The sequence below is a fragment of the Gloeophyllum trabeum genome (assembly GCF_000344685.1).
Source record: "Gloeophyllum trabeum ATCC 11539 unplaced genomic scaffold GLOTRscaffold_00016, whole genome shotgun sequence".
Taxonomy (NCBI): domain Eukaryota; kingdom Fungi; phylum Basidiomycota; class Agaricomycetes; order Gloeophyllales; family Gloeophyllaceae; genus Gloeophyllum; species Gloeophyllum trabeum.
Window position 1 is genome coordinate 39,758 of NW_006920425.1, and position 27,999 is coordinate 67,756.

The 27,999-nt window shown below is 52.9% G+C and overlaps 10 protein-coding genes across 10 annotated transcripts in view; 8 read left to right on the top strand and 2 right to left on the bottom strand.

The window, feature by feature from the left end:
• The window catches only part of GLOTRDRAFT_49072 (uncharacterized protein), a gene marked incomplete at both ends in the record, with an annotated part of 4,900 nt that extends 2,052 nt beyond the window's left edge, over positions 1-2,848 (top strand). The window contains one exon of the mRNA XM_007871977.1: positions 2,178-2,848. Coding sequence (XP_007870168.1) covers positions 2,178-2,848 — 671 coding nt within the window. The remainder of the gene's footprint in view (positions 1-2,177) is intronic.
• A 954-nt stretch (positions 2,849-3,802) lies between these two features.
• GLOTRDRAFT_21259 (uncharacterized protein) lies at positions 3,803-3,964 on the top strand (the record flags this gene model as incomplete). Its single annotated transcript, XM_007871952.1, has 1 exon — positions 3,803-3,964. A coding segment is annotated over one exon (162 nt), but the record flags the coding sequence as incomplete, so codon positions are not given.
• GLOTRDRAFT_81327 (uncharacterized protein) lies at positions 3,923-6,803 on the bottom strand. The gene is made up of 7 exons (XM_007872008.1): positions 6,415-6,803; positions 6,149-6,361; positions 5,347-6,094; positions 5,047-5,291; positions 4,663-4,993; positions 4,461-4,530; positions 3,923-4,412 (listed from the first exon to the last, which is right to left on the bottom strand). Exons 1-7 carry the CDS (start codon positions 6,781-6,783, stop codon positions 4,262-4,264), a joined length of 2,127 nt encoding a protein of 708 aa, XP_007870199.1. The 5' UTR covers positions 6,784-6,803; the 3' UTR covers positions 3,923-4,261.
• Positions 6,804-7,800: 997 nt separating this feature from the next.
• GLOTRDRAFT_96400 (uncharacterized protein) lies at positions 7,801-9,575 on the top strand (the record flags this gene model as incomplete). The annotated part of the gene is made up of 5 exons (XM_007872009.1): positions 7,801-7,896; positions 7,948-8,360; positions 8,416-8,632; positions 8,684-9,490; positions 9,543-9,575. The coding sequence occupies 5 exons, from the start codon at positions 7,801-7,803 to the stop codon at positions 9,573-9,575; spliced, it is 1,566 nt and encodes a 521-aa protein (XP_007870200.1).
• A 366-nt stretch (positions 9,576-9,941) lies between these two features.
• On the bottom strand, positions 9,942-11,381 carry GLOTRDRAFT_141037 (uncharacterized protein). The gene is made up of 4 exons (XM_007872010.1): positions 10,972-11,381; positions 10,669-10,917; positions 10,479-10,613; positions 9,942-10,421 (listed from the first exon to the last, which is right to left on the bottom strand). Exons 1-4 carry the CDS (start codon positions 11,299-11,301, stop codon positions 10,416-10,418), a joined length of 720 nt encoding a protein of 239 aa, XP_007870201.1. The 5' UTR covers positions 11,302-11,381; the 3' UTR covers positions 9,942-10,415.
• Positions 11,382-11,731: 350 nt separating this feature from the next.
• On the top strand, positions 11,732-15,514 carry GLOTRDRAFT_133071 (RNI-like protein; the record flags this gene model as incomplete). The annotated part of the gene is made up of 12 exons (XM_007872011.1): positions 11,732-12,196; positions 12,255-12,398; positions 12,452-12,571; positions 12,627-12,783; positions 12,836-13,485; positions 13,549-13,662; positions 13,718-13,786; positions 13,842-14,124; positions 14,194-14,324; positions 14,378-14,967; positions 15,019-15,127; positions 15,182-15,514. The coding sequence occupies 12 exons, from the start codon at positions 11,732-11,734 to the stop codon at positions 15,512-15,514; spliced, it is 3,165 nt and encodes a 1,054-aa protein (XP_007870202.1).
• Positions 15,515-15,838: 324 nt separating this feature from the next.
• On the top strand, positions 15,839-16,948 carry GLOTRDRAFT_65922 (AhpC-TSA-domain-containing protein). Its single transcript, XM_007872012.1, has 5 exons — positions 15,839-16,047; positions 16,116-16,332; positions 16,396-16,517; positions 16,583-16,737; positions 16,805-16,948. The coding sequence occupies exons 1-5, from the start codon at positions 15,868-15,870 to the stop codon at positions 16,848-16,850; spliced, it is 720 nt and encodes a 239-aa protein (XP_007870203.1). The 5' UTR covers positions 15,839-15,867; the 3' UTR covers positions 16,851-16,948.
• A 531-nt stretch (positions 16,949-17,479) lies between these two features.
• GLOTRDRAFT_117990 (alcohol oxidase) lies at positions 17,480-20,571 on the top strand (the record flags this gene model as incomplete). Its single annotated transcript, XM_007872013.1, has 22 exons — positions 17,480-17,537; positions 17,681-17,758; positions 17,809-17,870; positions 17,926-17,969; positions 18,017-18,090; positions 18,157-18,226; positions 18,285-18,358; positions 18,406-18,464; positions 18,520-18,558; positions 18,616-18,627; positions 18,677-18,745; positions 18,802-18,977; positions 19,040-19,185; positions 19,238-19,316; positions 19,369-19,610; positions 19,662-19,735; positions 19,789-19,981; positions 20,034-20,066; positions 20,119-20,183; positions 20,237-20,309; positions 20,356-20,382; positions 20,434-20,571. 22 exons carry the CDS (start codon positions 17,480-17,482, stop codon positions 20,472-20,474), a joined length of 1,788 nt encoding a protein of 595 aa, XP_007870204.1. The 3' UTR covers positions 20,475-20,571.
• A 4,012-nt stretch (positions 20,572-24,583) lies between these two features.
• GLOTRDRAFT_141040 (FMN-linked oxidoreductase) lies at positions 24,584-26,166 on the top strand. The gene is made up of 3 exons (XM_007872014.1): positions 24,584-24,892; positions 24,957-25,386; positions 25,446-26,166. The coding sequence occupies exons 1-3, from the start codon at positions 24,623-24,625 to the stop codon at positions 25,850-25,852; spliced, it is 1,107 nt and encodes a 368-aa protein (XP_007870205.1). The 5' UTR covers positions 24,584-24,622; the 3' UTR covers positions 25,853-26,166.
• A 604-nt stretch (positions 26,167-26,770) lies between these two features.
• Positions 26,771-27,980, top strand: GLOTRDRAFT_133074 (FMN-linked oxidoreductase; the record flags this gene model as incomplete). The annotated part of the gene is made up of 3 exons (XM_007872015.1): positions 26,771-27,040; positions 27,097-27,526; positions 27,586-27,980. 3 exons carry the CDS (start codon positions 26,771-26,773, stop codon positions 27,978-27,980), a joined length of 1,095 nt encoding a protein of 364 aa, XP_007870206.1.
• Positions 27,981-27,999: the final 19 nt, after the last annotated feature.

Below are 27,999 nucleotides of genomic sequence, written 5' to 3' on the forward strand. Positions count from 1 at the left end.
CAGTGGTAAACCACGTGCGTGGACCTTGCCGAATATACGGCAAGGAACTTCGTGCTGTTGACTCCCCGTTGTGCTCGCAGTACTATAACCTAGTAGTTGTAATTTATCCTGTAGATAATGTACCAGGAGGAGCTACTGAGCTTTGGGACTCCCCATTGACAGTAGGAGACAGTCTGAAAAGCTACAGTTCTCTCAGCGTGATTTTTGATCCCAGTAAGGCTTCTACTGGGCCACATTTAGTGCCTCGACCCCCCCACTTTAAAGAAATTGTGTACATGAGGTTCTATGCGCTCTTGCGCATTCAGCGCGTACGTTATAGGCAGTATAACCCTCGGTGTAGGGTAGAGGAAGCGTTGAAGAGGTCGAGACTATATACGTGCCGAGGTCCGGCAGATGCCAACCATGTGCACCTGCCGTTTTGGGCGGAGAATCCTGCCTTTTTGAGCACGCGCGAGAGCCTGGGGGGGACTTCTGCGACGCTGATACTGAACGGGTACAAGCCTCCATTAAAGACAGTTGCTCGTCTACTAAGTCTTTTTTAAGAGGCGCAGGATCAAGCCTAAGTCCGGGCATGCATGAGGCTCGTATCCGTGCAGTTTAGTAGAGTTGTTACTGATAGTTCGGACGTACCCCTGTGCCTGTCAGTAACGAGGTCCATCTCGCGCGAGTAGTGCATCAGCGAGACGAGTCCTTCAGAGAGGTTCAGGTTGCGCAAGAGAAGCTCCAATCGCATGACTCCCAAGGCTGGAGGTAGAATGGACGCGGGCTCTCCGAGGGCGTGCCTATTGCATGGTGCACCCATCTACGGCAAACACATGGTATTCCAACCGATACATTCTGCTGACTCGCCTGCATATAAGTAGTCCCAAGACCAGCTCTCGTCCTCAGTCCTGCCTCAATCAAGAGCACAGTGACACTGGAATATTCTGTTAGCCGATTCGTAAAGGTCGCAGCTACGCTGGAGGCCATGAAATAGACATGATTGGTACTAAATTTCAGACTGACCTCATGCAGATCGTAATACTGTCGTAAGGATTACTCAGAGTGTCGTAGGCACGGCACCGAGACAGCTGAGCAACACACGCAAGAAAGCAGATCACAGGTGTCCGCCCCGAGGAGTACCCTAGACTTGACATATCCGGCGGATCATGCTGAGCCCTATACCATTGAAGTAGGCAGCTCTAATGAAGTCGTGAGCATTTATGCTGAGGCTCAATCCGTGCAGGGCATGAAAGCCTAATCTTGCAAAACCTAAGGGATATCCAAAATTCAGTAGTCTCAACCAAAATCGCTTCAAACTATCTGCGAATGCACACAATGGCATGCTCACAACGGCACAAAATCTGAAGTACGAGGATGTCTCACTCGTCTGTTCAGCATGCCCATGGACCAACAGCCAACAGCACTGAAAGATGGAGAAGTCCCACAAGTTTTACTATTGCGAGGTCCGTGAGGCTCAAATGGACCCACAGTAAAAAAAAAATTAAGCCCTACGGGCATGGTAGTGCATCTGAATCAGCTGATCGACGTGGGATTCACTTTGCTGCGAGAGGCGGACATCGGACTTGAGGAGCGACCTCATAAGTCCTTAGTCACGACTATTACCATGCTGCTCGGAAGAGACGCGTCCTCCCGGCATTCAAACCACTGAGCCCGCGTAACCGGAGGACGCGCTCTCGCGGCATGGAGCTTGTGGCAAATAAGAGAGCGCGTAAACGACACGCAATGTCAAGTACAATCTTCCCCGTTATTTGAACCACAGTCATGGTTTCCCTCGAGGAGGTCCACTGGTCAAACTCGCGTATCGCATCGGAGCTGCCGCCGGGTCTCGTTGCAGTATTTGTTGGAGCGACAAGCGGAATCGGCGAATATACGCTGAAGCAATTCGCAAAGCATGCGCGCCTGCCTCGCGTTTACTTCGTGGGCCGTTCGCAAGAGGCTGGCGAGCGTGTCGCTGCCGAGTGCAAGGCGCTGAACTCCGAGGGTCACTTCAACTTCATCAGGGCTGACATCAGCCTCATCCGAACCGTTGACGAAGTCTGTGACGCGATCAAAAAGAGAGAGGAGGCCATCAACCTGTTGTTCAATAGCGCAGGAGTACTGATCATGGGCGAAGGTGCGTACCCGATTCTCTGTGGAACATCACGGCATTCACAGACTGACGAGGACTATAAAAGAAACTTCCGAAAACCTCCCTCTCATATCTTCGATCGTGTACTATTCACGGACACGTTTCATCATGAATTTGCTACCCCTTCTTCGACGAGCCACCGGCCTCCGGCGCGTCGTCAGCACTTTCGCATCTGGCGTGGAGGGGGCAATCGACACGACAAATTTACCAGCTAGGAACCTGTCCCTCATCCCGTGGCGCAATCAGATGGTCTCAATGATCACACTGTCCCTAGAAGCCTTTGCGAAGCAAGCCCCTGAAGTGAGCTTTATCCACAACGGCCCCAGTGCGGTGAAGTCGGGCATATCGCGCGACGTCCGGGGCCCCGGCATGTTCATCGTGAAGCTTGCCTTCATGGTTATCAGCCCCTTCGTAAATATCGACCCCGAAGAGTGCGGAGACCGCCATGTGTTCCTCGCGACGAGCGCAAGATATCCTCCGCGTCAGAGCGGGGACTCGGCCGCTGCTGGGGTGTCGTTGCAGGGGCAGTTGGCCGTTGCCACCGGGACAGATGGGAAAGTGGGAAGTGGAGCGTACGCCATCGACCCCAAGGGAGAGAGCGTTGCAGAAAAGATTGAGGGCTTGTTCACTCGGTTCAGGAGCGATGGGACAGCAGACAAGGTGTGGAAGCACACGGAGGAGGTATTGAAGAGCATCACGGAGTCTGGGCATGCATGAACGCGGGCTGGTTAGAGTAGTCGAATCGGACTCACTTTAATCTTCCGGCGCAGTCCTGTTGCTTGTTCATAATGACGTCCACCGTGCGAGTGCACTGAATGAGACAGGTCAAAACTCGTCCTATAATCTGCATAGTATCAGCGATGATGGTCACGACCAGGAGGCTCGCCTGAAAATTGAGCTCAGGTAGTTATGTGACAGGCATGCATGCCGTCCTGACCAAACCGATGCCGTGATAATCAACCCTCGTACCGATAAACCCTGTTAGAAGAGGGGTGTACCGGTGATATCCTTGTTACCTTGCTTGTAGAGCAAAACAGGTGCAGGGAGGGTTGCAATCGAGAACAAGCCTATTCCCGGGTCTGCTGAACTTCTCCAAACATGCTGGTGCATGCACCCATACCCTTCTTGACCACGTGAGTACCGGTAGAAATGCGGATGAAGGCATCCTGTCCTGTGAACCTCAAACAGATCTTGCGGACGTCAGGGCCCTTATTCAGTTTAGCACATAGGAGACAAAAACCGAGCTCAGGCGCACGTTCACATTCGCTGCTCGACAAGTAAATTCGAGGTCTGGGATAAAGAGTCCGTAACCCTTTAAAGCTGAGCAGACAATGGCGCACCTCTCTAAGTCTTGCATCCGTCAAGACTCCGACGTGCGGATGTGGAGGTCCGGAGTGCGGAAAGCTAGCAGGTAATCAATTGTAATATTCAACCCATATCAAAATGGAAGGCAGGCGGTCTGATTCAGAATGCATCAGGATTGTCATGAGTTCTGCGCTGTACCGGCTGTATCCTCTGACATTCGATGCAACATCGTCGAGGTCAGAAGGGAAGAACAAGGCAGCAGCGACGACGGTACTTCGAAACCGGTGTCAAAACAGAGTAGCCAAAGTTTGCCACTTGGTCCGTGCGTAGCCTCCTATAGTATATATGCTGCACCCCGGCATCCAGACACCTCATACTTACCTTGCGGGCGTGTTCCCCTTCACGTACCTGGGAATACGGGCCGCGGGGGCTCTCCATAGCACGGCGACCCTGTCCGCAGAGGGCCCTCGCGGTTTGTATGGGCTTCGGCTCATGCACTCGCTAAATATTTCCCTGTCCTGCTTCGGCCCTCGGGCTGGGCAGGCCATGTTTTATGTGGGTTCGTCCTCCTAACCCTAACCTTAGCGAAGTGCATTGGGTATAGAATACTTAAACCAATCGTATGTAGTCAATCACCCGATATATTTATGTTCCCCCTCGGGCTGCCATCGAGTCCAAAGATTTTGTCCGCGATAATAGAATACAATTCATCACTTCATCGTTCAGCCTGAGAGATATACATGCGTGCAAAAGGTATTACATAGATATCGTCACGAAATAATAGATAGGGATCTTGGAACGCAGTCCAGCGAGTCATGAAAGGCATTACTCCTCTTCCACCTTCAGCCTCAATCCACCCACTGTACTCTGGTGAGACCATCGCGAGCCTACCATGCCCGCATCGCAATCCACGCTCGGTCGCGGCTTGAAGCTCTCCCTCTTAGCCCTTGCGCCCTTTACCGCACCCCGAGTGGTGCTAGCTGGGATCGCTGCAGAGGCTACGCGGGCCGGATATGCACCATACCCTGGCTGAGACGCAGCCGACGGAAGCCTTCCGTGCCCCAGCGCATAATGCTGCGTGCCCGGTTTTGGCACTGGAATCGTGACAGCACGCGGTAACGACGACGGCGTCGACTTTACCGGCAGCCCCGATTTCACAGGCGACGACCCAGGCGCGCCGTGGTGCCCATGGGATTTCGAGCCCGTGCTCGACGCCAGCCGCGCACGGCCCGCAGGCGCGTACTGGTTCGTATGCGCCGAGGTAGAGTCCCCGAGCCGCGCGCGCTTGCTTGACTGCGACTGCCCGAGGCTGCTGCCGGGTCGCACGGCAGGGGTGACCGTACCGCGCGAGTGTGAAGGACCTGCGGTCGAAGGTGTCTTTGCCCGAGGAGGGACGGACCCGGCACGCGAGTTCGCGCGCCGCTTGTTCTCTTTCTCGGTGGAGGATGCCCCTACGGCTTCCATGAGAATGCGGAGGATGGGTTGGCCGTGCACTAGGAAGGGCTGGCCGGTCTGCTCTTCCCAGGTTGGTATGGATGACAACAGGTCTTGCTCGAGCTGCATTCCAGTCGTCAGTGCTAGTCGTAATCGCTAACATGACGCAGACACACCCGTGGCTTTTCCTTCGTCACACGCTTCCTCATCTTCTCCTCTCGCAGCAATCGACCGGGATCTCGAGGCCCTCTGCCAAGTAATCGGCTCTGATCTGAAGCTGCGGCTGCGAGCTCCTTCTCCTCTTCGCATATATCGAAGTACTTCTTGATACTAGCAAGAAGAGGTGCCTTAGCTCGCTTCTCTTCCTTCAGCCTCTTGATCTCGTCCTCATGGAGGATTAGCAGCTCCTCGGTATGCTCATCTAGAAGCGGAGTCCACTTCAGTTTCGCAAGCCAAACGAGGTCCAGGCTACTCACCATCGAAGAAGGGGGCAAAATCCGCCTTCTCCTCATCACCCACCATCAGCTCCTCCCACAGCCTCTCAATCTCCTCGCGCGCATTCATCACAAACACGCCCATCCTCTCCCTCTTCAGCTCCAGCATCCTTTCCAGCTCTTCCTCGTACGCACTGACCACCTCTTGCGTGCTCCCGCGGTGCGCCTCGACAAACCCGTCCATCTCCGCATCCGCGACGCCGAGTCGGCGCCACAGCGCCTCGAGCTGGTCGTACATCGCCTGGATGTGCGCCTCGCGCCGCCGCTTGACGTCCTCGAGCTCCGCGAGCGTCGCGGACGCCCATGCTAGCAGCCCCGGCGTAGGCTCGACGCCCTCAAGCACGGCCTTGGGGGTTTCGGCCTCGGCCTCTTCGAGCCGCGCGACGAATTGCGCGAAGATGCGCTGGTAGGTGAGGTCGGAGGGGATGGGGAGAGGGTCGTCGGATGAGCTGGCGGAGGACAGCATTAGGGGGGCGAGGCGATCGGCTCGGGATGCGGGGGTTGGGGTGGAGATAGAGCTGGAGAGGAATGGGTCGGGGGAGGTACTCCTGAGAGAGCTCGAACGCGGGAAGTGTGGGACGGCGAGGGAGCTGCCGAGATGTGACGAGGAGGCGGAGGAGGAAGAGGGAATGGGTGGGAGCTCGTCCAAGGACGGAGGCACGATCCCCAGTTCCGTGTACAGCCAGTCGATCTGCACCATCATTCCGTGCAGTTGACTTAGCCGTTTGGACTGATATCGTGGTCAGGAGTCTATAAGCAGTTGACATGGCGTCCTTGGACTTACGACTTCGCTCTTTCCCCTCACTAGCTCTTTCTCCAGTCTAGAGAAGCGCTCCGGCGTAACATCGCGATGATGCGAAGGGTCATGAGGATCAACACCATTAGCAGGTGCCGGCTCAAGAATCTCTGGTGCAAAGAATTCGGGGCCTAGTGTTCGTGACAGCGCAACTATCCGGTTAGTCAGTGCTGACAGCTGTTCTAGTTTGGTGTGGTATAGCTGAAAGGTCTTCGTAAATTGCCGATCAGCTAGAGATGAAGAGTCATACGTACTTGTCTCAGCTTCTCCTGGTACTCTCCCAGCAGCTGATGTCGTTTGGGAAGGACGTGTTCCTTCCGTAGCTCGCCAACACTCGCTCCTGTTGCCTTCACATTCGAACCCAGCGCATTGCCGTATCTAATGCACTCTTGTTCGATAACTGCGCACTTCTCCGTCCACTCTTCGACCTGCTTCCGCCGAGATTCAATCTGAGCCTCAACGCATTGCGTGAGCTGCTCCTGCAGAGCCTTGAGTTCGTCGGCGAGGGCGGTGGGTGGCAGGCCCAGTTGTGCATGGAGAGTCGGAAGGAGTTGGGTTTGGGATTGTAGATGTGTGTGTAGCGAGTTCAAGAGAGAAGTTATGTTTAGAGAGGAAAGCGCCATGGCGCGTAGCAAGGTTTCGCACAAGGGTAGTCGTCGTCGTCGTCGGTGGCAAAGCGCGAAGGTAGAAACGCGACTTCAACATGGGTCACGTGTATCTCACGAGGTCGCTCACACGTCACGCCTGCACGACTAGTCTCGTACCCATCCCCTCTGGAGAGAATCGGAACTATCCGCGCGGAGTTTCAAAAACCTGCGCGACGTTCTCTCCAGAGGGTCTGGTGTACTTCGTTCGATGACTATTGTTGACGTCATTTTGTCGCGGTGGTGTCACAGTGTGTCACGGCTTGGCTGCTAGGGGCGCCTGTCACGTTTCCGTCACGGCAATAGTCCTCGAACGAAGTACACCAGACGTTCTGGAGAGAATCTCGTCCAAGTTTTTGAAACTCCGACCGGATAGTTCCGCTTCTCTCCAGAACGTCTGGCTTGCGAGACTACTGCACGACGTGACTGACGCGTTCTGATCGTAAGTCACTTGAATCGCGAACAAAAGTTGCCGTACTGGTCCCAATACTTACTGCAAGTCATGCAGCATCGATGATGCTATCAAAGAAACAGGAAACGACATCTTATGCCACAACAATGGAACCCTACTGGACGTCGTTATGTCCCGAATCTGAGGCTGTGTGTGTCGTCTGTGGCTTTGCAACCATTCCGTACAGCTAGCACTTTGTCTGTCAACACCTCGGTGAACGACTCAAACTCCAGAGGATTTCCATAAATTTTCCTGGATAAAATCACTCACATGGGTCGGTATGGCCATGAATCTTCAGGTATCTCGCGTTGGAACTCATGATCGTCATATTGTAGCTTGCGCTTGTGCGGCGTTGGCGAGTTAGCATGCACATATAACTCTTGTATACGCCGCATTTGGTCTATGTGGTCCCACAGAGTCACCTAGCGACATTCACGCTTCGAAGCTGTGGCGCTGGTGGCATTGGGTGGCATCGTCTTGCGGTATAAAAGCGGAGCTCGGGACGACGCTAACCTACATACTCCCGTCCAGCGCTTTCGCATATCATGCCTTCGTCAGTCCAATTTAGTGAGCTCGCTGTAGAGCTGATCATCAAAATACTATTGCATCTGGACGTGCAGACGCTAGTATCGTGTCGCCTGGTATTTATCCCCGTGTCCTTATCATGCTCTTTCTGACGTCTTTATTTGCAGGTAGACCACTTTCTCAAAGCCGTCATCGACGATTCAGTAGCTCTGCAATACAAGATAGAGTTATTCGCTGCAGGCATGGAGGATGGACCTGCGTGCCACATGGATATTGCAGAACGACTGCAGCGGCTGAAGCGCCACACCTCGGCCTGGGAGGACCTTAGATGGGAAAGCTATGCAAATCTGCTTTTCACAGACCTGCCCCTGCTTGACTGGCACATGCATGCGAGCGTCTTGGCGCGCATGTGCGGTACTCGCGGTACCGAAATTTCTCTTGTATTCGACAGGCTACCTGGACATGCCCGAGGCATCCAGATGAAATCGTGGTCGCTGGACAATATTGATCCCGACACGCACACTTTCGATATGGATATTGGACAGGACCTTCTTGTGGTGGTCAGTGACAGAGGGGACGGGTGAGTGAACATAAACGCTGCTTGAGTTGCCGCGACTGACGCGTGAGGTTTCTAGCCGATGCCATCTCTTACAATTATCTACGGGCGAGCCTCATCCCAACGCCGCGAAAGCCATTTTAGAGCCTCTCCTACCGTCGTTGTTCCCTGGAAGTACCTTTGAGGCTGCCACAATCTCAGGGGCCTATGTCGGTATGATGCTGGAAGCTTATGGTGGAGACAGGCCCGGCAAAAGCATATTAGTCTTCAACTGGAAGACATGTAGCCCAATCCTCGTAGGCGTTTCTATCCTGCTTCCACTGCGGTATTGAATCATTTCCTTATAGTGGCTCTGGTCGAATATCACCGTGATTGATTCGTTCGTCTTCCTTACTGAGCGCTTTGTCCTGCTGTCGGTCTGCCTGGAGAATACTTGGGTTTACAAGGTCTACGATCTGGAGCACCCCCCTGCTCTCGGCATTCGTCATGAGGCGGCCCAGAGTTTCTGCACCTTCCTGAATCCCAATCACGGCCTGAGCTTGTTATTTGCACGCCTACAAGTAGCCCCAACCCCGGCCTGGTCCCCCGGCGAAGACCCACAAATCCCATTCTTCCCTGCCCGCGGCGAGAGGATCATCCTCGCGAACATCGAGTTCTCAGGCCCCGAGTTCGAGCAGATGGAAGTGGAGGATGGCGCACTCGAGGCCCCTTTCGACCCGGACGGGCGCGACTACTCCCACTTTATCCCAGCCTCTGTATTGATCTCTCGTCTGCAACCCGGGAGGACGTGGGAGTGGTGTGAATGGGGGCCGCATTCAACCTGTCTGAAAGAGGACCTCGCGACGATAACCTCGGGCGGCCGTGTCGTAGGGGGCAACAGGTTCGCGCTGGCCCTGAAGCAGCCCGACTCGAGCGACCAACGGGTGGACTTCTTCGACTTCAATCGGAGTCAGCGTCGTGAACGCGTAGAAGGGGATTCTCTGGATCGGGCTTTCGTGCATTGGGTAGGAGAGGATCATGTGAACGAATACAGGCTTGAGACTGCTTTGCCGTATATTTCCAATGCTATTCGGCTTCCCTACGGTCAAACGGAGATAATGCGGCCCAGCGAGACCCTGGTCTCGCTTTACGAGGATGGCATCGTTCTTGCCTCAGTAAGTGTCTATAGTATATGACAAATTTCAACAATACTTATTTGTCTTCCAGACGGACGAAGTCTTTCATGTATTGATATTCTGAAGGTCGCGAAAGCTTGGACTTGGACATCGTCTAGATCTGTCTTCTGTATCTCAAAGAAATCTCGCGCATCTATCAGACGTCTGTATCTTTAGTCCATAATAGAACTATTATACATTCGCGTCGGCTCAGGATTTGGCAACCTTGCATTCAACACAGCAGAATAACGATGAGATGTGTCTGCAGCCAAATTACGAGATACGGATGGGTGGCACCAGTACTGAGCGAACAAGTTCCGGACAAGTTGAAACTGATCATGAGATTGCCTGCAGCATATTCAAAGACCCAAAGGCAGAGTCAATGTACGGGACAAATTGATACGACAGCTTCAAGTCCTCCCTGAGCCGTCAGAAATCCACACTTGTGACTTCACAGCATCAAGCCCAATTGACAATATTCTATTGACAACATCGATACCTAGATCACCCCAACAACCACCCTTGCCGCGATACGCAGATGCATAGATAACCAAGGGTACAACATCGTATGTACAGGAACAGTACCTCGCGGCCGGGTCACAGGGGGACATAAGATATAATCTGGAGTTAAGGTAGACGGGCAAGAAGGGAAGGAAGCAAGAATTGGGCGGGAATAATGAAAAGAAGAAGAAAAGTTATAAGTTCTCCGCAAACACCCAGACTAATCAACAACACGGAATGAAGACCTTAGGCTACATGCAGACCGGAAACCAAGCGATACAGACAGTCAATCCGGATACAGGGAGTCCGTCGTAACATCGTACGCCGAGTGGCGGCGAGTGGCAGATGAAAGTGGAGCTCTTCCGGGGATGCAGATGGGACGGATGTAGATGACCAGGTATCGCAGTATGTAGGGTTAAGGGTTTCATGCCTAGATAAAAGAATTCGTCGGTTCAACGTTCAGCGGAAGTGAGAAATGGTGGCTTACCTCTTCAGCAGCGGCCTCCTCTTCGTTGCTGTTGGCTTCAGCCTCAGCCTCAGCCTTGGCCTCGCCTTCGGCGTCTTCAGCGATCGTCTCTTCAACGACGCTCTCGTTCGCCTTATCTTTATCATCGGCCTTGGCCTAGAAAAATAATTCGTCATCAATCATAACCACAATTGGGATGTAGTATGCATACCTTCGAGGCGGGCTTCTTGGATCCAGCTCGTGAAGCTGGCTTCTTCGCGCCAGAAGGCGGCTTCGTCGAACCAGCACGGGAGGCGGGTTTCGCGGAAGCTGCCCGCGAGGCAGGCTTCGCGGAGCCAGCTCGCGAGGGCGGCTTGGACGCCTTCGATGCCGGCTTGGAAGCAGTTCCCGCCGCCTTCGAAGCTGGTTTCGCTGACACCTTAGAGGCAGGCTTGGATCCCGCCTTGGAAGCAGGCTTGGCCTGCGCACGATAGTGAGCACGGGCCTACATTTAACAAGGCAGACATAAGAATACCTTCTTTGCGGGAGGAGGCTTGGCTTCGGCGTCGTCGTCGGCCTCGCCATTAGCCTCGGCGGCGGCGGCAGCATCCTCCTCGTCCTTCTCCGACGCGGTGCGCTTCTTGCCCCGAGACTTCGGGGCAGCCTCTTTCTGCTCTTCCTTTTCCTCCTCTTTATCGTCCTTCTTTTCTTCACCGTTGGCAGCTTTGGCCTTGTCGGCCTTCTTGGCCCTAGGCTTTGCGGGAGCTTTCTTCGGCGGGGGATCCGCCTTCGGCTGCTCCTTGATACGGCTGGAGCGACGAGGAGGACCGGCGGGCTCGGCAGGAGCAGCGGCTTTGCGAGGCATTATAAACGACGCGTAGAAGGGGGAGGGATGCAGGGGAGGATGTGGCTAAGGATAAAGAGCAGGGAAATACGCGCGGGTTCAGTTCAACCTTGAGTGGCTCGCCTGAACCGATCAACAAGCGGTGCACGTGATCACTGTGCGGGACTTACACGTGCCCCGCCTTCCCAGGTATGTTATTCCCACGCATATAGAGACCCTCATGTCAATCTAATTCCGCGATATGGATATGTCAGAAATGCAAGCCGGTCGAATAGGTAGTGGAATACAGCTACTGAGTTACGACGTGTACATGGGATCAGCGATTAATATTCAATGATTCGCTTTGATCAAGACTTCGAAGCCGGCCCAGGTCTAATTAGGATCGAACGCATTGCCACCGACGGTATGCTACAGCGGTCTAAAATCACCTTAGCGGCCATATAAACGTTTCATGGCATCCTCATCTTCATCATGCTCGCCATCATCGTCAGCAGTAACAATCCCGACGCCAGGCAAGTCTATCCTCAAGAAACCGCCACCGCCGCAGCAACCCTTCTTCTCACTTGCCCGCCTCTCCAAGCTCCTGCCCACGCAGAACCAGCCGCAACCTGCCAGCAGCGTCGTCGACGATGAGAAGGCGCTTAAACGAGCCCATTTTATTCTACCACAGCTCGTCACGGTCTACCCGATCTCTGCACAGAACCCCCCGTATAGTCCCAGCCTTAAGGAGGAGAAGAAGACTGTAGAACAACGGGAGGCGGAGAGAAGGAAGCGGATAGTGAGGGGAAACTCCTTTGGACCCGACTCGGCCGAGACGGAGGACTGGTGGAGTCTCGATAGGGTGGAAGCGTTCTACCGGGAGTGCTGCGAGGGGAGAGAGGAGACTCCCAATCCTGCCATTTCAGCAGCGTTCAAGGTATGCAATAGCATGTACATCTAGTGTCCAACCGTCTGTCTAAACGCCTCAGACACAGAGAGCTGCGCACACGAATCCCCGCTCGCTCGATCTGTCCGGTGTCCAACTGAATCTCACCGTGGCAGCAATCCTATCCGACGTGTTCACGATCGAATGGGGCTTGCGCAAGCTTGTGTTCCGCGAATGCGATTTAGATGAACATGTGGGTTCACTTGCCTTTGTATATCTCGTCACAGGGATTTAAGCCTGATCCAGATCCTCAAACCCATACTTCACGCCCTCCTGATACCTCAATCACTCACGTTCCTTTCTGTCGCGCTAAATCGGAGGCTCAAGGCTCCTGCGTTCAGGCTGATCGGCGCATATGTCGCAAAGGTATGCGTCTGCTTCTCATCCCTTTACTGTAGGCGTTACCCACGGCGTACGACAGGCCAAAAGCCTTCAATTCCTAGATATCTCGCAAAACGCGCTGGATAAGAAGAGTGTAGAGTATATCGCGGCTGCGCTGCCTATAGCGTCCAACGCGGGACTAGAATCCATCAAGATGGATGACTGCTCCTTACGCCCCGCGGCTCTGGAAGCTTTAGGTAGGTTGTGTCATGTCGGGAGGTTAAGCCGGTGTATTAAAGTCATCAACAGCCCATGTCGTTCGGAACTCCTCCCTGAAACACATCTCCCTGCGCCACAACCGTATAACACAAACGGGCGCCGTCGCGCTTGCGCTGATGATCAAGGACTACCCCGATGCAGTGGCCGCTAATACCAGCTTAAGTTCCAACCCCACCTCCCCAACGTCCTCTCCCAAGAGCACCGCCTCCAGCCTGCTCTCACCGCCCGCAACACCCACGATATCCTCCATGTCTCTCCCCAGCGTCTCGTCCCACCCAACGCCGCCGCCCGCACCTCGCACCGGCCCGCTCCCGCCGCCGCCCAGGCACCCCGCAGCTGCTCCCGCGGTGCCGCAGACGACGTATACGCCCTACGTGCCCCGCTCGCGGCGCGGAGGTCCGCAGGCGCCGAGTAAAATCAACACCAACGTCCTGCGGGACAACAACGGGAACCCGCTGTCTTCCACTGGGGAGCCTGTGCCCCTGATCACGTCGTCCGCGCAGGGCGGCGTGACGACGCGGCATCCGGTTGCTAGTAATAGTGCGCAGGGTGGGCAGAACCCGAAGAATCACCACGATCATGGTCCGAGCGCGGCGTTGCTGGATAAGGTGAGGGCTCTGGATACGTTGCCCAGGCTTGGGGCGCTACGTACGCTGGATCTGAAGGGCAACGATATCCGGGTAAGTTGTATATATCGATCAGCAGTTGAGCTGCTGAGAGTGTTGACGGACTTGGGCTTGTAGGGAGGCGTGAATTATATTGCTCAGGTGCTCAAGCGGAACCGGACTCTGAAGGTGCTGAATTTGAGCGAGAACAAGCTTGACGTGCAATGTTTGGTCGTCATAGCTGAGGCTCTTGTAAGTGCACATCGATCCCAGCTCAAGATTATGCGTATGCTGATGTCGGTCCCAGAAATACAATTCATGCTTGGAGACGCTGGACTTGAGCAAGAATCCATGCTGCGGGCCTGGTTTAGAAGGGGTCAGTAGTTAAATCATTCATTCCTTGCTAACACTGATCGTCGAATGGTGATTAGATTCAATCATTAAGGACAGCCTTCACATTGAACACGGCCCTGAAACGGCTCTTCCTATCATCTACAGGCATGACTTCAGCAGGTGCCATTGCATTAGCGGAGTTCCTCCCTGAGTCCCAATCGCTTCTGCACCTGGACCTCACCGTCAATAATCTCGACCTTGCGGGTGTGATGGCGCTGAGTTCGGGCCTTAAGGCTAACCATACCATGCGGTGCTTAGACCTGAATATTCCCCCGGGCGATGAGGAAATGGCTAGGTGCGTAATCTCTGAACTCAGAGACGGTATGTTCACTAAACCAGCCATGCTCAGGATGTGTCGTGATATCCTGAACTCGTGCATACGCAATACAGAAGAGGCTGAACGGACCTCCAACGGATCCGCCGCCTACTCTGGCAGCGGCAGGGGGTTGGGCAAAGGTGTATGGGGCCTCATTGAAGAGAGCGAGCTGGCTAAGACGATCCGTAAGGACGAGGAGAAGAAGGTGAGATTGGGTCCTTGAACGCGAATTCATCGAGGCTCAAGGGATATACACAGGTCGGAACCGACGTCCTTGTCCGAGCGTACGCGTGTAGAGCGGAGTTGGAGGAACAGCTCTCCCGCCTCTCATCATCATCCATCTCGCCAGTTTCGGAGGCCGCTTCGCAAGACGTGGACATCGAGGTCGTCATGAAAGTGAAGGACGTTATGACCCCGCTTACTACCTTGATCGAAACTACTGTGGATCCGACACGCCTGGAGGAGCTGCTCGGCTTGAACGATACCCTTATGGAGCTTTTACGGCGGACTCCCAACGGGCAGCAAGCTTTGCAGGAACTGGGACTGATCACGGGCGCTCCAGCTCAAGGTCAGACCGCCAAGGAAGTCAGCATCACTATTCCCAACGGGCACGCGAATGAGGGTGGACATGGGGAGCCTACTGAAGACGAAGAAGAGGAGGAAGCTCTGGCTACGCCCAAGATCGACAAGGGTAAAGGTCGAGCAGAGCCCGAGCCGGAAGAGCCCGAGAAGATACTTAGTCCGACGAAGTTCCTGATATCGGAGTCGGACGACGAAGACGACGACGAGGAACGTAACTTCGTAGCCGGTGAACCCGACAATATCGGGGCACCTTCTCCAACCGATAGGTATGTACCTAGTTGAACCTCAGGATCTTCGGAGGTTCACACAGTCACCAGATCGAAGAGCTGGGTCGAAGAGGAAGGTGAGATCTTCCGCAAAGGGACCATTCTCCTAGGCCCGGAAGAAATGGAGGGAGAATTTGCGGGAGAGGAACTCCGCAGAGAGGTATGTTCCTGTCCTATGTCATGAATGTGCAGATAGGATTCAATTCTGTCATAGCTCCTGGAAGTCGAAGTAGAAAGACCACCACCCCGCCCTATCGTAGACGACTTCGGCATGGAGATACCACCGGCTGATGGGCATATGTCCCCTAAACCCGGAGGCCCTGAGGAAGTAAAAGCAGCCCCGAGGCCGTACATCCCCCGAAGGACCTCTACTTCCTCAATGGTGTCTATAAAGACACAAAGCCTTGTGTCACCACGTCCAGGTGCAGAGGGCGAGACAACCTCGATCCCTGCGCCTTCCACTGCAAGCCCTGTCTCGGCTGCGTCTCCCGGGCCTGTCCCGTACCTTGCGAGACGGTCGTCTGCTCAGTCAATTGAGACGCGGTGATCTTTCGACTTTAGTGCTGTGCCTGGCGCAAGCAGTGCTTGTCTGATTCCCACCACATTTTGACAAATGGACGGGACTATCGTATATTAATGTTGTTTATAATCTACCTGGTTGGAACATGTTGCCGGTGTCACTCCCTGCTCCGATGCTCACTTATCACCATACAATGACCGAGTGCTATTATGTACGGACCACGCCATCAGTAAATTCAGAATGGTCTTGGTTTCGATACTTAGGTTTACGGTCGATATCCTGCGTAAAGCCCCCGGCTACTGCTAGGTCTTATAAACTACAGCCTTTCGAATCATATTAATACCCGGCCGGACTCGCGACCTCTCCAGCTGTGCCTCGGTATGCCTCGGAAGACCAATCCTGCTGCCGAAGGCTCTGACAGCAAGATTGAGCAGGCTCCTCGCCGCTCGACCAGGCTGTCAACTGCACAGAGTGTAGCGAATGACTCGACTGCCAGCAATGCTAAACGTACCAGAGACGTGGACGAGGCAGACGTAGGCTCTGCAGCCGGTTCCAAGAAGGTTCTTACTCTTGTGCAATGCTATCTTAATGTAGATGTCTCTCTAATCCTCACCGATTATCCGACCAGGCAAAGAGTACTGATCGCAGTACGAAGGATGCCAAGGGCTCGGAAGTTACGGACGACTCTGCAGCTGACTCCGCAATATCTGCCATTCCTCCGATCAACATAGGGGATAAGCTCCCTTCATTGATCCTCAAAAATGAACAAGATGAGGATGTTGATGTCGCCAGTTTGACCACAGACAGAGGAGTAGTACTGTTCCTTGTCCCGAAAGCCGACACCCGTAAGCGCCTCCCCTCTCAGTAGCCTGAATCATCCATATTGTCAAGCGCTTATATTTGAATAGCTGGATGTACAAATCAAGCATGTGGATTCAGAGATTCGTACCCGGATTTTACTTCGGCAGGTTTCGATGTGTATTGCCTAAGTGCGGATAAACCTGTTGCACAGAGTAAATGGAAGACGAAGGTGAGTGTTCGCGTTGATCGTCACTGCGGAATCCGAATCTAAAGCGCTCCTCGTGCTCTCTACAGAAACACCTTCCATATGCTTTACTGTCCGATCCTAAGCGTGTTTTGATCACTGCGTTAGGTGCCGGAGAAGGAGGGAAGACCAAGCGTAGTCACTTTGTGTTCCTGAAAGGTGGACAATTGGCGGACAAAAAGTTGCCGGTGAAGCCAGTAGATAGGTGAGATCTATATGCGTAACTGCGGGAGTTGCTGCAGAGCTCCCCAATTGACAACTCAATTATCCAGCCCGAAGCTTGCATACGAGTTCGTTCAAACCATCTCCAAGGAATGATATGCAGAGATATGTCCGCTTACCTCTGAGCCGCCTGTAGTCAACATTTGTGATCTCAATCAGATATCTAGTCCGTCTTCTAGGACCATTCTCTGCCATGCACTACGATTGGCTCTGAATCATGGCTCCGGCACTGGCAATACGCACAAGGGTAAAATCATGCAGCTTCTCGCCCTATTGGAGCGTACAGCGGACAAAGGGTTGATCGCATTGGTGTAAAACTTCGTTTACAGATAGCAACTTTCCCCCCGAGGTTCTTGACCTTCCTCTATCAGTAGCCTTATCGTGCCACTCCCCGTGCAAGTCGCACATCTGAAGGCCTCCCTTAAGCTTTTCAACGGGCAACTGGACGATTTTAGAGACATTTCACCTTTCAGAAACGGACCAGGCATGGTGCAACTGAAGGCCGAGAACACCGAAATACCTTGTGGACGTGTAGTCGTGTTGTTTGGTCTACTGTTGCAACATTCGTTTGCCCTCGTGCCCGAGGATTTCTTAGTCAGTTCAGTAGGTCCCGATCGCCATTGTTCCCGTGTGACTAATGCCAGCGCGGCGATCTGCACCTGCTCCGGACTCCCCGACGGCATATATAGCCTGATAGGAAGTCGGACGCAACTTCGTGGGTCGATATGGTCTTCGCTAACATACGAGACATCTCTGGGAAGCAGTGCCATTTTGTGATCATCGGTCCGTGGTCTATATGTCGAATGTTTTGGCTACCTGACGTGGTGGTCTCTGACTCTCAGGCGGTGGTGTACGTCCATCTTCGTCAACGTAGTCGAACAAATATGTACCTTGTTCTGGTTAGACTTCCGGGCTGTGTTTGGCAGCACGTCTTACTGAAGACCCGAGTATTACGGTCGCTGTCCTCGAGGCTGGTCCGGCGCATCTCGAGGATCCAGCAATCCGTGCGTTCGTCTTACTCGCCTATGCCGAGTTTATATCGATCTACTACAAGTTACTCCGACGGGATTCACAGGGCAACTCGGTAACAAAGAGTATGACTGGATGTATCAAACGGTTTGTCTCACGTACCATCTCTATCTTCGTCGCTGACCTCCGAGTTGATGCGCAGGTACCTCAAAATCATTTAGATAACCTGCAGTATATCATAAACAGGTTCTATTGCGCAGTCCGTCTCCTATAATATTCTGACCTCGCACCAGTGGCAGGGGATTGGGCGGGAGTTCATCTATGAACTTCCTAGCTTGGACCAGGCCACCTCGTGAAGATATCGATGGCATGTGTCAAATCGTTAGGGCATTAAGCCCTCTTGTATACTTACGTCCGCATAATACTACTACAGCATTGGTGGCTCTGGGCAATCCGGGATGGGACTGGGAGAGTTTCATCGAATACTGCAAGAAAAGCGAGAGGCATAGTACTGTTCCTTGGGTTGTATGCATGCTGTTATATTAACAAGTTGATGTCAAGGTTCGTTCCAGGCGCTCCGGACGTCCTAGCTATGCATGGACAAAAATACGAGCAAGGCACCTTAGGAACTCAAGGTAGGATGAAACTCTAATCTTGACCAGATACACTCACCCTGGTCTAGGACCTGTAACTGTATCCTTCCCAAAGCTTGTCTCGAGGGGCGACATAGCCTTGAGAAGCGTGAGTGGTTACCACAGGCAGTACATTTGTAGTTGTATCCACTCATACTATCCAGTCCTTGAAGTCCAAAGGTATCCCTGTCCTGGACAATGCGGTGAGTCCTGTACGTCTTCCGAACAGTATATGCTCAACAACAGCATGCGGTTTTAAGCTGTCAGGCCAGGTAATCTCTAAGTCGTAATTACGAAATTAGACTCACATGCAACTTTCAGGTCACTGGAACCTGGTGCTCCGTCGCTACTATCGACCCCGAAACACAAACACGTTCCAATTCCGTAACAGTTAGTGATATTTGATCTACGTTTCTACATGTGCCACTCTGATATGCATGAGCTAGGCGTATCTGTTGCCCCATATTGATCGTCCAAACCTGGTGGTTCTTACGGGAGCCGTTGCTAATTCAATCATAACCACAGACTCTTCAGGTACCGTCGTCGGGTCGGGCATTGCTTTCACGCATGACGGTGCAAAACACGAAGTATACGCGGAGAGAGACATCATCCTATGTGCCGGGTGGGTGGCCTCGCACTGATGCTGCCTGACCAGGTTGACCTATCTTAATCTGAGCTCCCTAGAGCTATACAGTCTCCCAAAATACATGAGTTAAGTGGGATAGGTGACAGGAGAATCCTCGAACGCATAGGAGTCGACGTCAGACTTGACTTACCTGGAGTGGGGAACAATCTCCAAGAACATATAACTTACGTCGGCATCAGTTTTGGTGACAATCTACTCCGCGTGCCACCGCATCTCGCCTCTGATGCCACCTGCAGAACTGAAAGAGGATAGTGGAGTGGAAACATGGGATCCCCTTCGGGATCCCGCGTTTGCAGCTCTAGAAAGGGAGCTATAGTATGACCTCTCGCATGGCTCTAGCTGCTAGAGCTGATTAGACGTTTTCCAGTGACCAACATAAAGAAGGCCTTTTCACAATGGTCCCTTCAGGTCTCACTTTCTTGCCATTGCAAATTCTCTCCGAAAATGCAGCAGCTATTGTAGAGCGGCATGCTAAAACACTCCAGGAGAAAGCCCATCTGTATACACCAGGGACACTCTTGCAGCACGAACTTCAGTTGGAGAATCTCAGGAACCCACAACTTCCGGAATGTGAGCTGATCGCCTTCCCGGGATTCCGCGGGAATCTAAGTACGTTGCCATATCACGAATGACTGACTGTCGAGCTCACGCGCACCAAAGATGAAGTACAGCCAGGCAGGCGATACTTTTCCATAGTCCCGACATTGTGTCATCCCTTTTCACGCGGGAGTGTAGTGCGCTCATCAGATTGATTTCTTCTCGCGTTTGTACCTTGACTCGTGGCTAGCACATCGCATCCAGTGATCCCGAAAAGCTTCCTCAAATCGATCCTTGCTATCTTCAGCAGGACATAGATATGGATATTATGGTTGAAGCCTTCAGGTTTGCGCGCTCACTCGCAAACGAAGAGCCCCTACGAGAGATCATTGCGAAGGAGGCATGCCCGGGAGAAGAAATATCAAGCGAGGAGGCAATCAGGGGTGAGCTGAAGTCTCCTCTAAATGATTCTACGGCTTCATTGCTTCCGATTAGAACATGTCAAGCGCAGTTGCAAGTCAACTTGGCGTACGTTCCCCGGGCATTCTCGAGGTCCGCAATGCTGAGGAAGGATCTCTAGACACATGCGGTAGTTTGTCCATGCTTCCTAGAGAGTGCGGTGGCGTTGTAGATCCACAGCTCAAAGTGAGTCTCCCCTTTACTTAGCAAGGGTGATGGCGGTCAATACTTTATTGTAGGTATGGGGCACCAAGAACATCCGCATAGCGGACCTATCTATTGTGCCGTTACAAGTTGCTTCCCATACTCAAGGTAAAGTGGTCTGCCAGGCAGTGGACCATACTTAACTGTATTCCAGCCCTTGTTTACAGCATTGCGGAGAGAGGTAGGGTCTTCATTGCGTTACGTCCCTCCGGTTTCTTACCGCTTAGTTCAGCCGCGGATATCCTCAAATCGGAGATAGGATCGTTGCTATAGACTAATCCTGCTTCTGGTCCCGACAGCAGTGGAGTCCTCATACACTACGTCGGTAATGTCTTGCATGAAATCAAATAAGCTGATAGCTTTACAACGGCTGGACCTCGATGAATCCATAATGTGCCTGGATCAGATCGGCCACCTTCTCCGCAAGAGCGTAAGTCGGCGCCTGCGTATGCGCACCAGACAAGAAAGACTCTGTTTAATACCGCTTCTCCGACTACCAAAAGACCTTGAATACTTACTAAAATGCTGGCGTCCACGACTCCCAAACCGACTGTTCCTTTGACTAACAAATCCGGATCAACGACTCCTCCCTCTGTGTGATATATGCCGATATCGCAGCGGTCCCAACAGAATGCCATATGCGGTGGCCTGCTCCCTGACGTATTGGTCGACGTCTTCATATGTTGTGACATTGGCCCAAGCACCATGAGGAGCTATGATATAACCCGACCATGCTGAAGCACGAAGGATGTTTTCGCAGACTAACAGCTTCTCGCAAAGCAAGGATATCAAACTCCGTCTCTAAAAGCGCAGGATTGATATTCGGTGGTGCAAATGAATCTTTACTTGCTAAAGTCAAATTACCACCTGGAGTCAAGTACTTATGCTCAAGGCAGTATCATGTCCTCAAGCACTAGTACTCACGCAACATGGGGGACACCAACGATACGCACATGGTCATGTAGGATCCGTTGGATGGAAGTGCTTCGGTGGATACGGCTGCGGGGCCAGCTGGTCGTGGCCACGGGGACGGATGGGAAAGTGGGAAGCTGGGTATACGCTATCAACTCCAAAGGTGAGAGCGCTGCAACACAGATTCAACGGTTATCAAGTTCGGGAGTGATGGGACGGCAGACAAGGTGTGGCAGCACATCGAGGAGGTATTCAAGAGTATTACGGAATCTGGGCAGGCATGATGTCCGACCATGGGGAGCCTATGAGATTAGTCAATTCATTCACATTCAACAGGCCAAAGTCTATGGCTGATAACGAAAAAAAACTCAAGCTGCGAAAGTACTGGCGTCGCCCGGAGGAACTCTCCTCATGCAGCTTGTGTTTATCAGGGAGGATGACCGCGAGCTAGTGGCTGCCCCGACGCTAAGCCTAAAGCCACATTCACTCATTGTGAAAGATGGTTATACTGCAGGATAATATGCCGTCTCGACAAAATCAGTTCGCTAGTCATCTCCCTGTATAGCAGGGGAAACGTACCTGCTCAAAGAGAAGAATGCCAATCAGGACCTTGTTATCTTTCTCGCGGAGTCAAATTGCGGCCTCATTTGCGGGCAGCAATGAAGAAGAAATTTGTCCACTGGGTTCCACACGCGCTCTAGCCCTGGACCCAGACAATGAAAGGGTCTAGTGTGTGTAGCGACAATCCACCAGTCCTCCTGAAACCCGGTAGAAGTACGAGAGGAGGCACCCTGCACCATGCGCTTCAATCAAATGTTTCGGGCACCAAGGTCGATCGCTCGATTTAGCAACAAGGAGACAAGAAAGACCTAAGTCAGGGGCTGACTTGCTTTTCTTAGAGCGAATAAGGGGGATATTCCTGGTTTGAGTTTCCTTTTCATGAGCGATTCATCCATCAAAGTATCGACGGGCCTGACAAGCCATGCGTATCCTTATCCAGTTCCGTAATCCATTGGAGTCGATAAGGGGCGCATCTGTCAACATCCCGACATGAGGATACTGGAGGGGCTATATGCCGGCAGACAATTAATCAGAGAAAGCTGGTATAAATATAAATGAGCCTTTGTCGAGGTATAAGAGAGAGTCGAATCGACACTTGCTGTTCACTAAAGAGTTCGCCATGCAGTACGCCACCCTGTTCGCCATCGCATCCGCTCTGATAGTAGGCTTGACAAGCGTACAAGCGAGTCCAGTGGTAAGCACGCACAATTGCTAGTTTGGACAAAACTGACATCGAGGTGACTTCGCAGGCGGGTAATACAAACCTTGTCGTGAGTTCTCATAGAAACCAGGCATGATGTTAAAGGGAGACTAACTTGCTCATCAGGCAAGGGAGCCTGAGCCATGCGCAGGTTGCAGTTGTGGTCCCAAGGGCTGCTGCACTGAGCCTATCTGCTAAGCTGCGCGGAAGAGGCGGAGGGCTCAAAGTTAATCATGAAGGATCATTCTACAGTGTTTCCTGTGAGGGGAGCGGGACAAATATATGGCAGCATGGATGCTTACTTTAGTCTTGCCGCAAGCCTCCTGCAGAAAACGTCAATCGCAAGCTCTAGAGCCGTATCGTTTGTATGAGCGCAGTTGCCCGAAAATCCGAATATACCAAGATGGATGGCCTCCCTCCGCCTGAAGGGGTAGGCCATTGAAAGCGCTTAACGCCATGGAAGTCCGCCTTGAGCACAAGTGAGCCATCTGCATTGGACCCCGTGAATTGAAGCCAGCCGTATGGACGATCTGCTACTCATGATGGTTGGCCGTTTCCTTTCGACTCCAAGCGGGAGTCGAATGGATGCATCGAACCACCAGCACACAAAGGGAAAAAAGAACCAGTGTCAAGTCTGATTTCGTAGCCACGAGAAATATTTGCGATCTGGACATCCTTGTCGTGGACCAGAGAACGACCTTTGGGCGGACCGGGACAACACTGGCCTGAGATGCGCATCGTCAGGCAGTCCCGTAGTCCCCTGCAGTGGATGAGGAGAGCATCGATCATTATCTCGATATGAGGGAACGGAGGATGCAATATGCCGGCAAATATTCAAGCAGAGAAAGTCGGTATAAATATAATCCGCCACTGTTGGGTATAAGAGAGGGGAGGGAGGTTAATGGCGCTACTCACAAAACAGATCGCCATGCAATACATCACCTTGTTCACCATCGCAGCCACTTTGGGGTACATACGACCCCAGTAGTAAGCACGCACGCTTGCCCCATTATTACGAAGTGGCGTTGACGCGAATTTCGCAAGCGGGTAATGTAAATCTTGTCGTTAATCATTTTAAAAACCGTACACAATGTTCAAAAACAAATAGGTTCATTAGGCAAGGGAGCCAGAGCCATGTCTAGGCTGCGCTCGTGGACCGAAAGATTGCTGTAGTACACCTGGATGCCACTAAGGAGTCGAAGAAAGGGGATGGAAGCATGTGGAATGGTTAGAGACCAGGTAGCAGTTCTCGGGTGCACGATCAATGTACCAGCGTAGCTTTGATCAATGGCTACTCTTAACATCCCATCATTCCTGACACTGAGGGAACCGCAAAGACAACGCCCGAGGTCCCCAAGAACATGGTAAGCTGTGAGGTGAAAACAGCATCCCTGAGACCGGAGTGTTCCAGAGCCCAGCGCAATCTTTTGCTATGACGGCGAACCGTGATATGGCTCACGGGGCAAGTCATTGACATGGAGTACAGAGGTATTGCACTCACGTATATAAATCTTGTGATTGCCGTCGTCCTGAAGGATAGGACAAGTCCGACGACGCATGGGTGTGCCTCTTCATCGTGGTCTCCATTCCAATGACCGAACCGTCGAATCCATTTGCCAGCACGCTGGCCATCCGTTCGCCCAAGGACCCGATGGCAGAGTAATCGCAAGCGTAGAAGACTGTGGTACCGTCGTGCCGTATTCCAAGGCTTGGATTTCAAGGTGGTTCCCCAGGAGGCAGCTTGCCGAAAGGTGGTACACTTACACTTGTCTTAGTCTGAAATGCTACATGTCGAGAAAACTGAATAGCGAGACAAGTCAGCCTTCAAACTCGCAGGACTGCCATGACTACCGGTCAAACAAAGCCCGGGATATGAATGGTCGGATCCAAGACATCAGGTCGTCAGCATCTACGCCCGTACCACCTCGGGGTGGCTGAGGTCAAGGAGAGACGTCTTCCACTTCCAGCATCGCTTGTCATGATAAAACGTTCTGAATCAATTCTTTCCCTTTGCCTCTAACACGCCTTCTCCTTCCGTCTGTTAGCATTGCGTGTTGCCCTGGCTTCTTCAAGTTCTTGCTGCTTACGCTACATCTTCGAAGATGACAAATGCTGGTTGTAGCATGGGCCGACGAATGCCGGAAAAGATAATCATGCTGCAAGTCGGCCTCGGGGCAGGTCAACGATTGTTCGCGCTGAAACAACAACCTACAACCCAGTCACTCGAGGCAGGCAGCATCCCCGAGCGATGGCATCTGTGACCAAGTCCAAATTGTTCGAGCCCACTGTGATCGGCAATCTCAAGCTACAGCACCGAGTGGTCATGGCGCCTTTGACCCGGTTCAGAGCCATCAAGAACCATATCCCTTCTGACATGACGCCGGAGTACTATGGCCAGCGAGCGAGTGTGCCCGGAACGCTGCTCATAAGCGAGGCCACTTTCATCGCGGAGAGAGCGGGGGGCTACCCGTACGCGCCTGGTATATGGAATGAGGCGCAGATACAGATGTGGAAGAAGGTACGAAGAGACCTATATACTACACAGTCTGCCAAGTTACCCACACCTAACACTCTTTCCCTAGGTAACGGATGTTGTCCACGCCAAAGGATCGTACATTTTCTGCCAACTCTGGGCCCTGGGACGTGCCGCCGACCCTGCGCTCCTAGCTCGCTCGAACCACCCCTTCGTGTCCTCGTCAGACTTGCCGATCCCCGGCAAGAAAGTTGCACCCCGCCCCCTTACTCATCGAGAGATCCAAGAGTACGTGGGGCTCTATGCACAGGCTGCAAGAAATGCCGTTGCGGCGGGATTCGATGGAGTAGAGGTGCACGGCGCGAATGGATACTTGGTCGATCAGTTCATCCAGGACAATTGCAATAAGAGGACAGATAAGTACGGTGGAAGTATAGAGAACCGGTGCCGGTTCGCTCTCGAAGTCCTCGAAGGCGTCGTGAACGCCGTCGGGCAGGAAAAGACAGCCATCCGGCTGAGTCCTTGGGAGCAATTCCAAGGTATGTTAGGATCTCAAAAGATCACCTTTGTCAGTGCTCAAAAGAACCCACACCTTCAGGAATGCGCATGGCCCAGCCAGAACCCACATTCTCGCACCTTGTCCGTGCCATCAAACAATCCTACCCCGACTTCGCGTACATCCACGTAACTGAGCCCCGGGTGCATTCTGGGGAGGATCGTGAGCCGTTGCCAGGCGAGTCCAACGACTTCATCAGGGAGATCTGGGCCCCCAAGCCCTTGATCTCCGCCGGCGGCTACAACAGGGACCTTGCGATACAGGTAGCGGACCGGACCGACAACCTCATCGCTTTCGGACGGATGTTTATCTCCAATCCCGACTTGCCCCTCCGATTAATGAAGAACATTCCCCTAACGAAATATAACCGGAAGACGTTCTACACTCAGGGTAGGGAGGGGTACCTCGACTATCCGTTTGCAGAGCAGGAGGCAAAGGCAAGGCTATAGGTCTCAGAGAATCGCTAGAGGAGTGAGCGCGGTACCTTAACCTAACACCCCTGATCTGCAGTGCTTCGAATTCCCGCTGGCGGTGCAGGAGGACAATTAAATTTCGGCAACGAAGATGATTCTAATGATCCCGTTCGACCTCAGTATTGCTGCAATCGGTCAGTTAAATAAACTGCTGCGTCGATATCACTAGTTTCGACTGCGCCACCATGATACCTTTAGACTAGGGGGAACATACTACCAGCGATATTGTAGTGCTCGCCCGTTATACCACTCCGGCCGACGTGCACGCACCGTTGTAAATGAAACTCGCGTATCACGGAGTAGCAGTCAGTCCGGCAATGATTACCATCATCTGGTTCACCACCTACCGATTCCTTGGTGACCTTCTCACCGCCTAGAAGACGAAGTAACGTTATGTGCTTCTCAGTGCACCGCCAATCATGAGTGGGATTCGTTGCATATTCATGTGCGAGTTCTTCGTAAGTTCGTATACCTCTCGGTGTGCGGGAAAGGTCCTTGCACCTTTCGTAGCAGTATGTAGGTGGAGGCATTTCATTTACTGGCGAAATGGACGGCTTACGGGTTGCCACAGGGAAGAGAGTTTTGGAGCTCCACGACCGCCCGCTAATTCGGATGTCAACCATTACTCAAAATGTTGTATGGGTTCGGCATTGTAGGGTCGAAATCTGGAATATTATGGATACGATCAAAACAATCGATGGGAAACGCTCACCGCCAATCTGTCGAGGTAACTGATGACCACACGCGAGTAGTCTTTCCGCGGGCTCTTTCTCGCGAGCCGGAGTCATACAGGAAAGAAAAGACGTATAAAAGACGATGGGAATAGATGAGGTTTCACCAAGCATATGCTTTACCTTTTCGCTCCAGACCGCCTCTTCTCAAATAAACAGCGCCATGTCTCCAGCGTCGACGTCGAAGCTCTTCCAGCCTATCCAGGTCGGCGATCTTGAACTACAGCATCGACTCGTCTTGGCTCCCTTGACGCGATTCAGAGCGGACGATGAGCATGTGCACACTGAGCTCCCAGTGGAATACTACGCGCAGAGAGCGAGCGTACCTGGGACGCTCCTCATCTCCGAAGCGACCTACATCGACGTGAGGGCGGGAGGCTTCCCGAATGTCCCGGGTATCTGGAGCAAGGACCAGATCAGGAGTTGGAGGAAGGTACGCTTGCAAATCCATGCACGTGCCATCCAATGCTAATCTCGGGCTTTTTTCAGGTAACAGATGCTGTCCATGCGAAGGGGTCGTACATCTTCTGCCAGTTGTGGGCCCTCGGGCGTGCAGCACACCCTGAGCATCTGGCGAAGTTCGGCTTGGACTTAGTATCCTCAGGCAATCTGCCGATGCCGGGCAGCCCAAATGTGCCCCGCCCTCTGACCCTGGACGAGATCCGCGAATACGTCAAGCTCTACGCATATGCGGCCAAAAATGCGATCGAAGCGGGCTTCGACGGCGTCGAAGTCCACAACGCGAATGGTTATCTGCTGGACCAGTTTATACAAGACGTGAGCAACAACCGAACGGACGAGTACGGCAGAAGCATAGAGAACAGGTGCAGGTTTAGCTTGGAGGTTATCGAGGCCGTGGTAAAGGCAGTAGGTGAGAAGAGGACAGGCGCGAGATTCGGTCCTTGGGAACTGTACCAAGGTAAGTGTGGACCCAAGCCCTGACTTCCGACGCTCAGTGAATCATCGCCTTCCGAGTAGGTATGGGCATGGCCAACCCTAGACCCACCTTCACCTACATCGTCCGAAAAATCCGCGATCTATACCCGGATTTCGCCTACCTTCACGTAACCGAGGCTCGCAGCTTCATAGGACCCGAGCGCACACCTAAGCCAGGAGAGGATAACGACTTCCTCCGTGAGATTTGGGCTCCTCGACCGATGATTACTGCTGGCGGGTATACGAGGGAGATGGCCATCGAGGTCGCGGAGAGGACGGACAACCTTGTGGCCTTCGGACGGATGTTCATCTCCAACCCGGACTTGCCCCTGCGGATAATGAACAATATCCCGTTAACACCATATAACAGGGACACCTTCTTTAGCCCGGGGAAGGTGGGCTACACGGATTATCCCTTCGCAGAATGTACAGCATAGAGGGGTATGTATCCTGCAT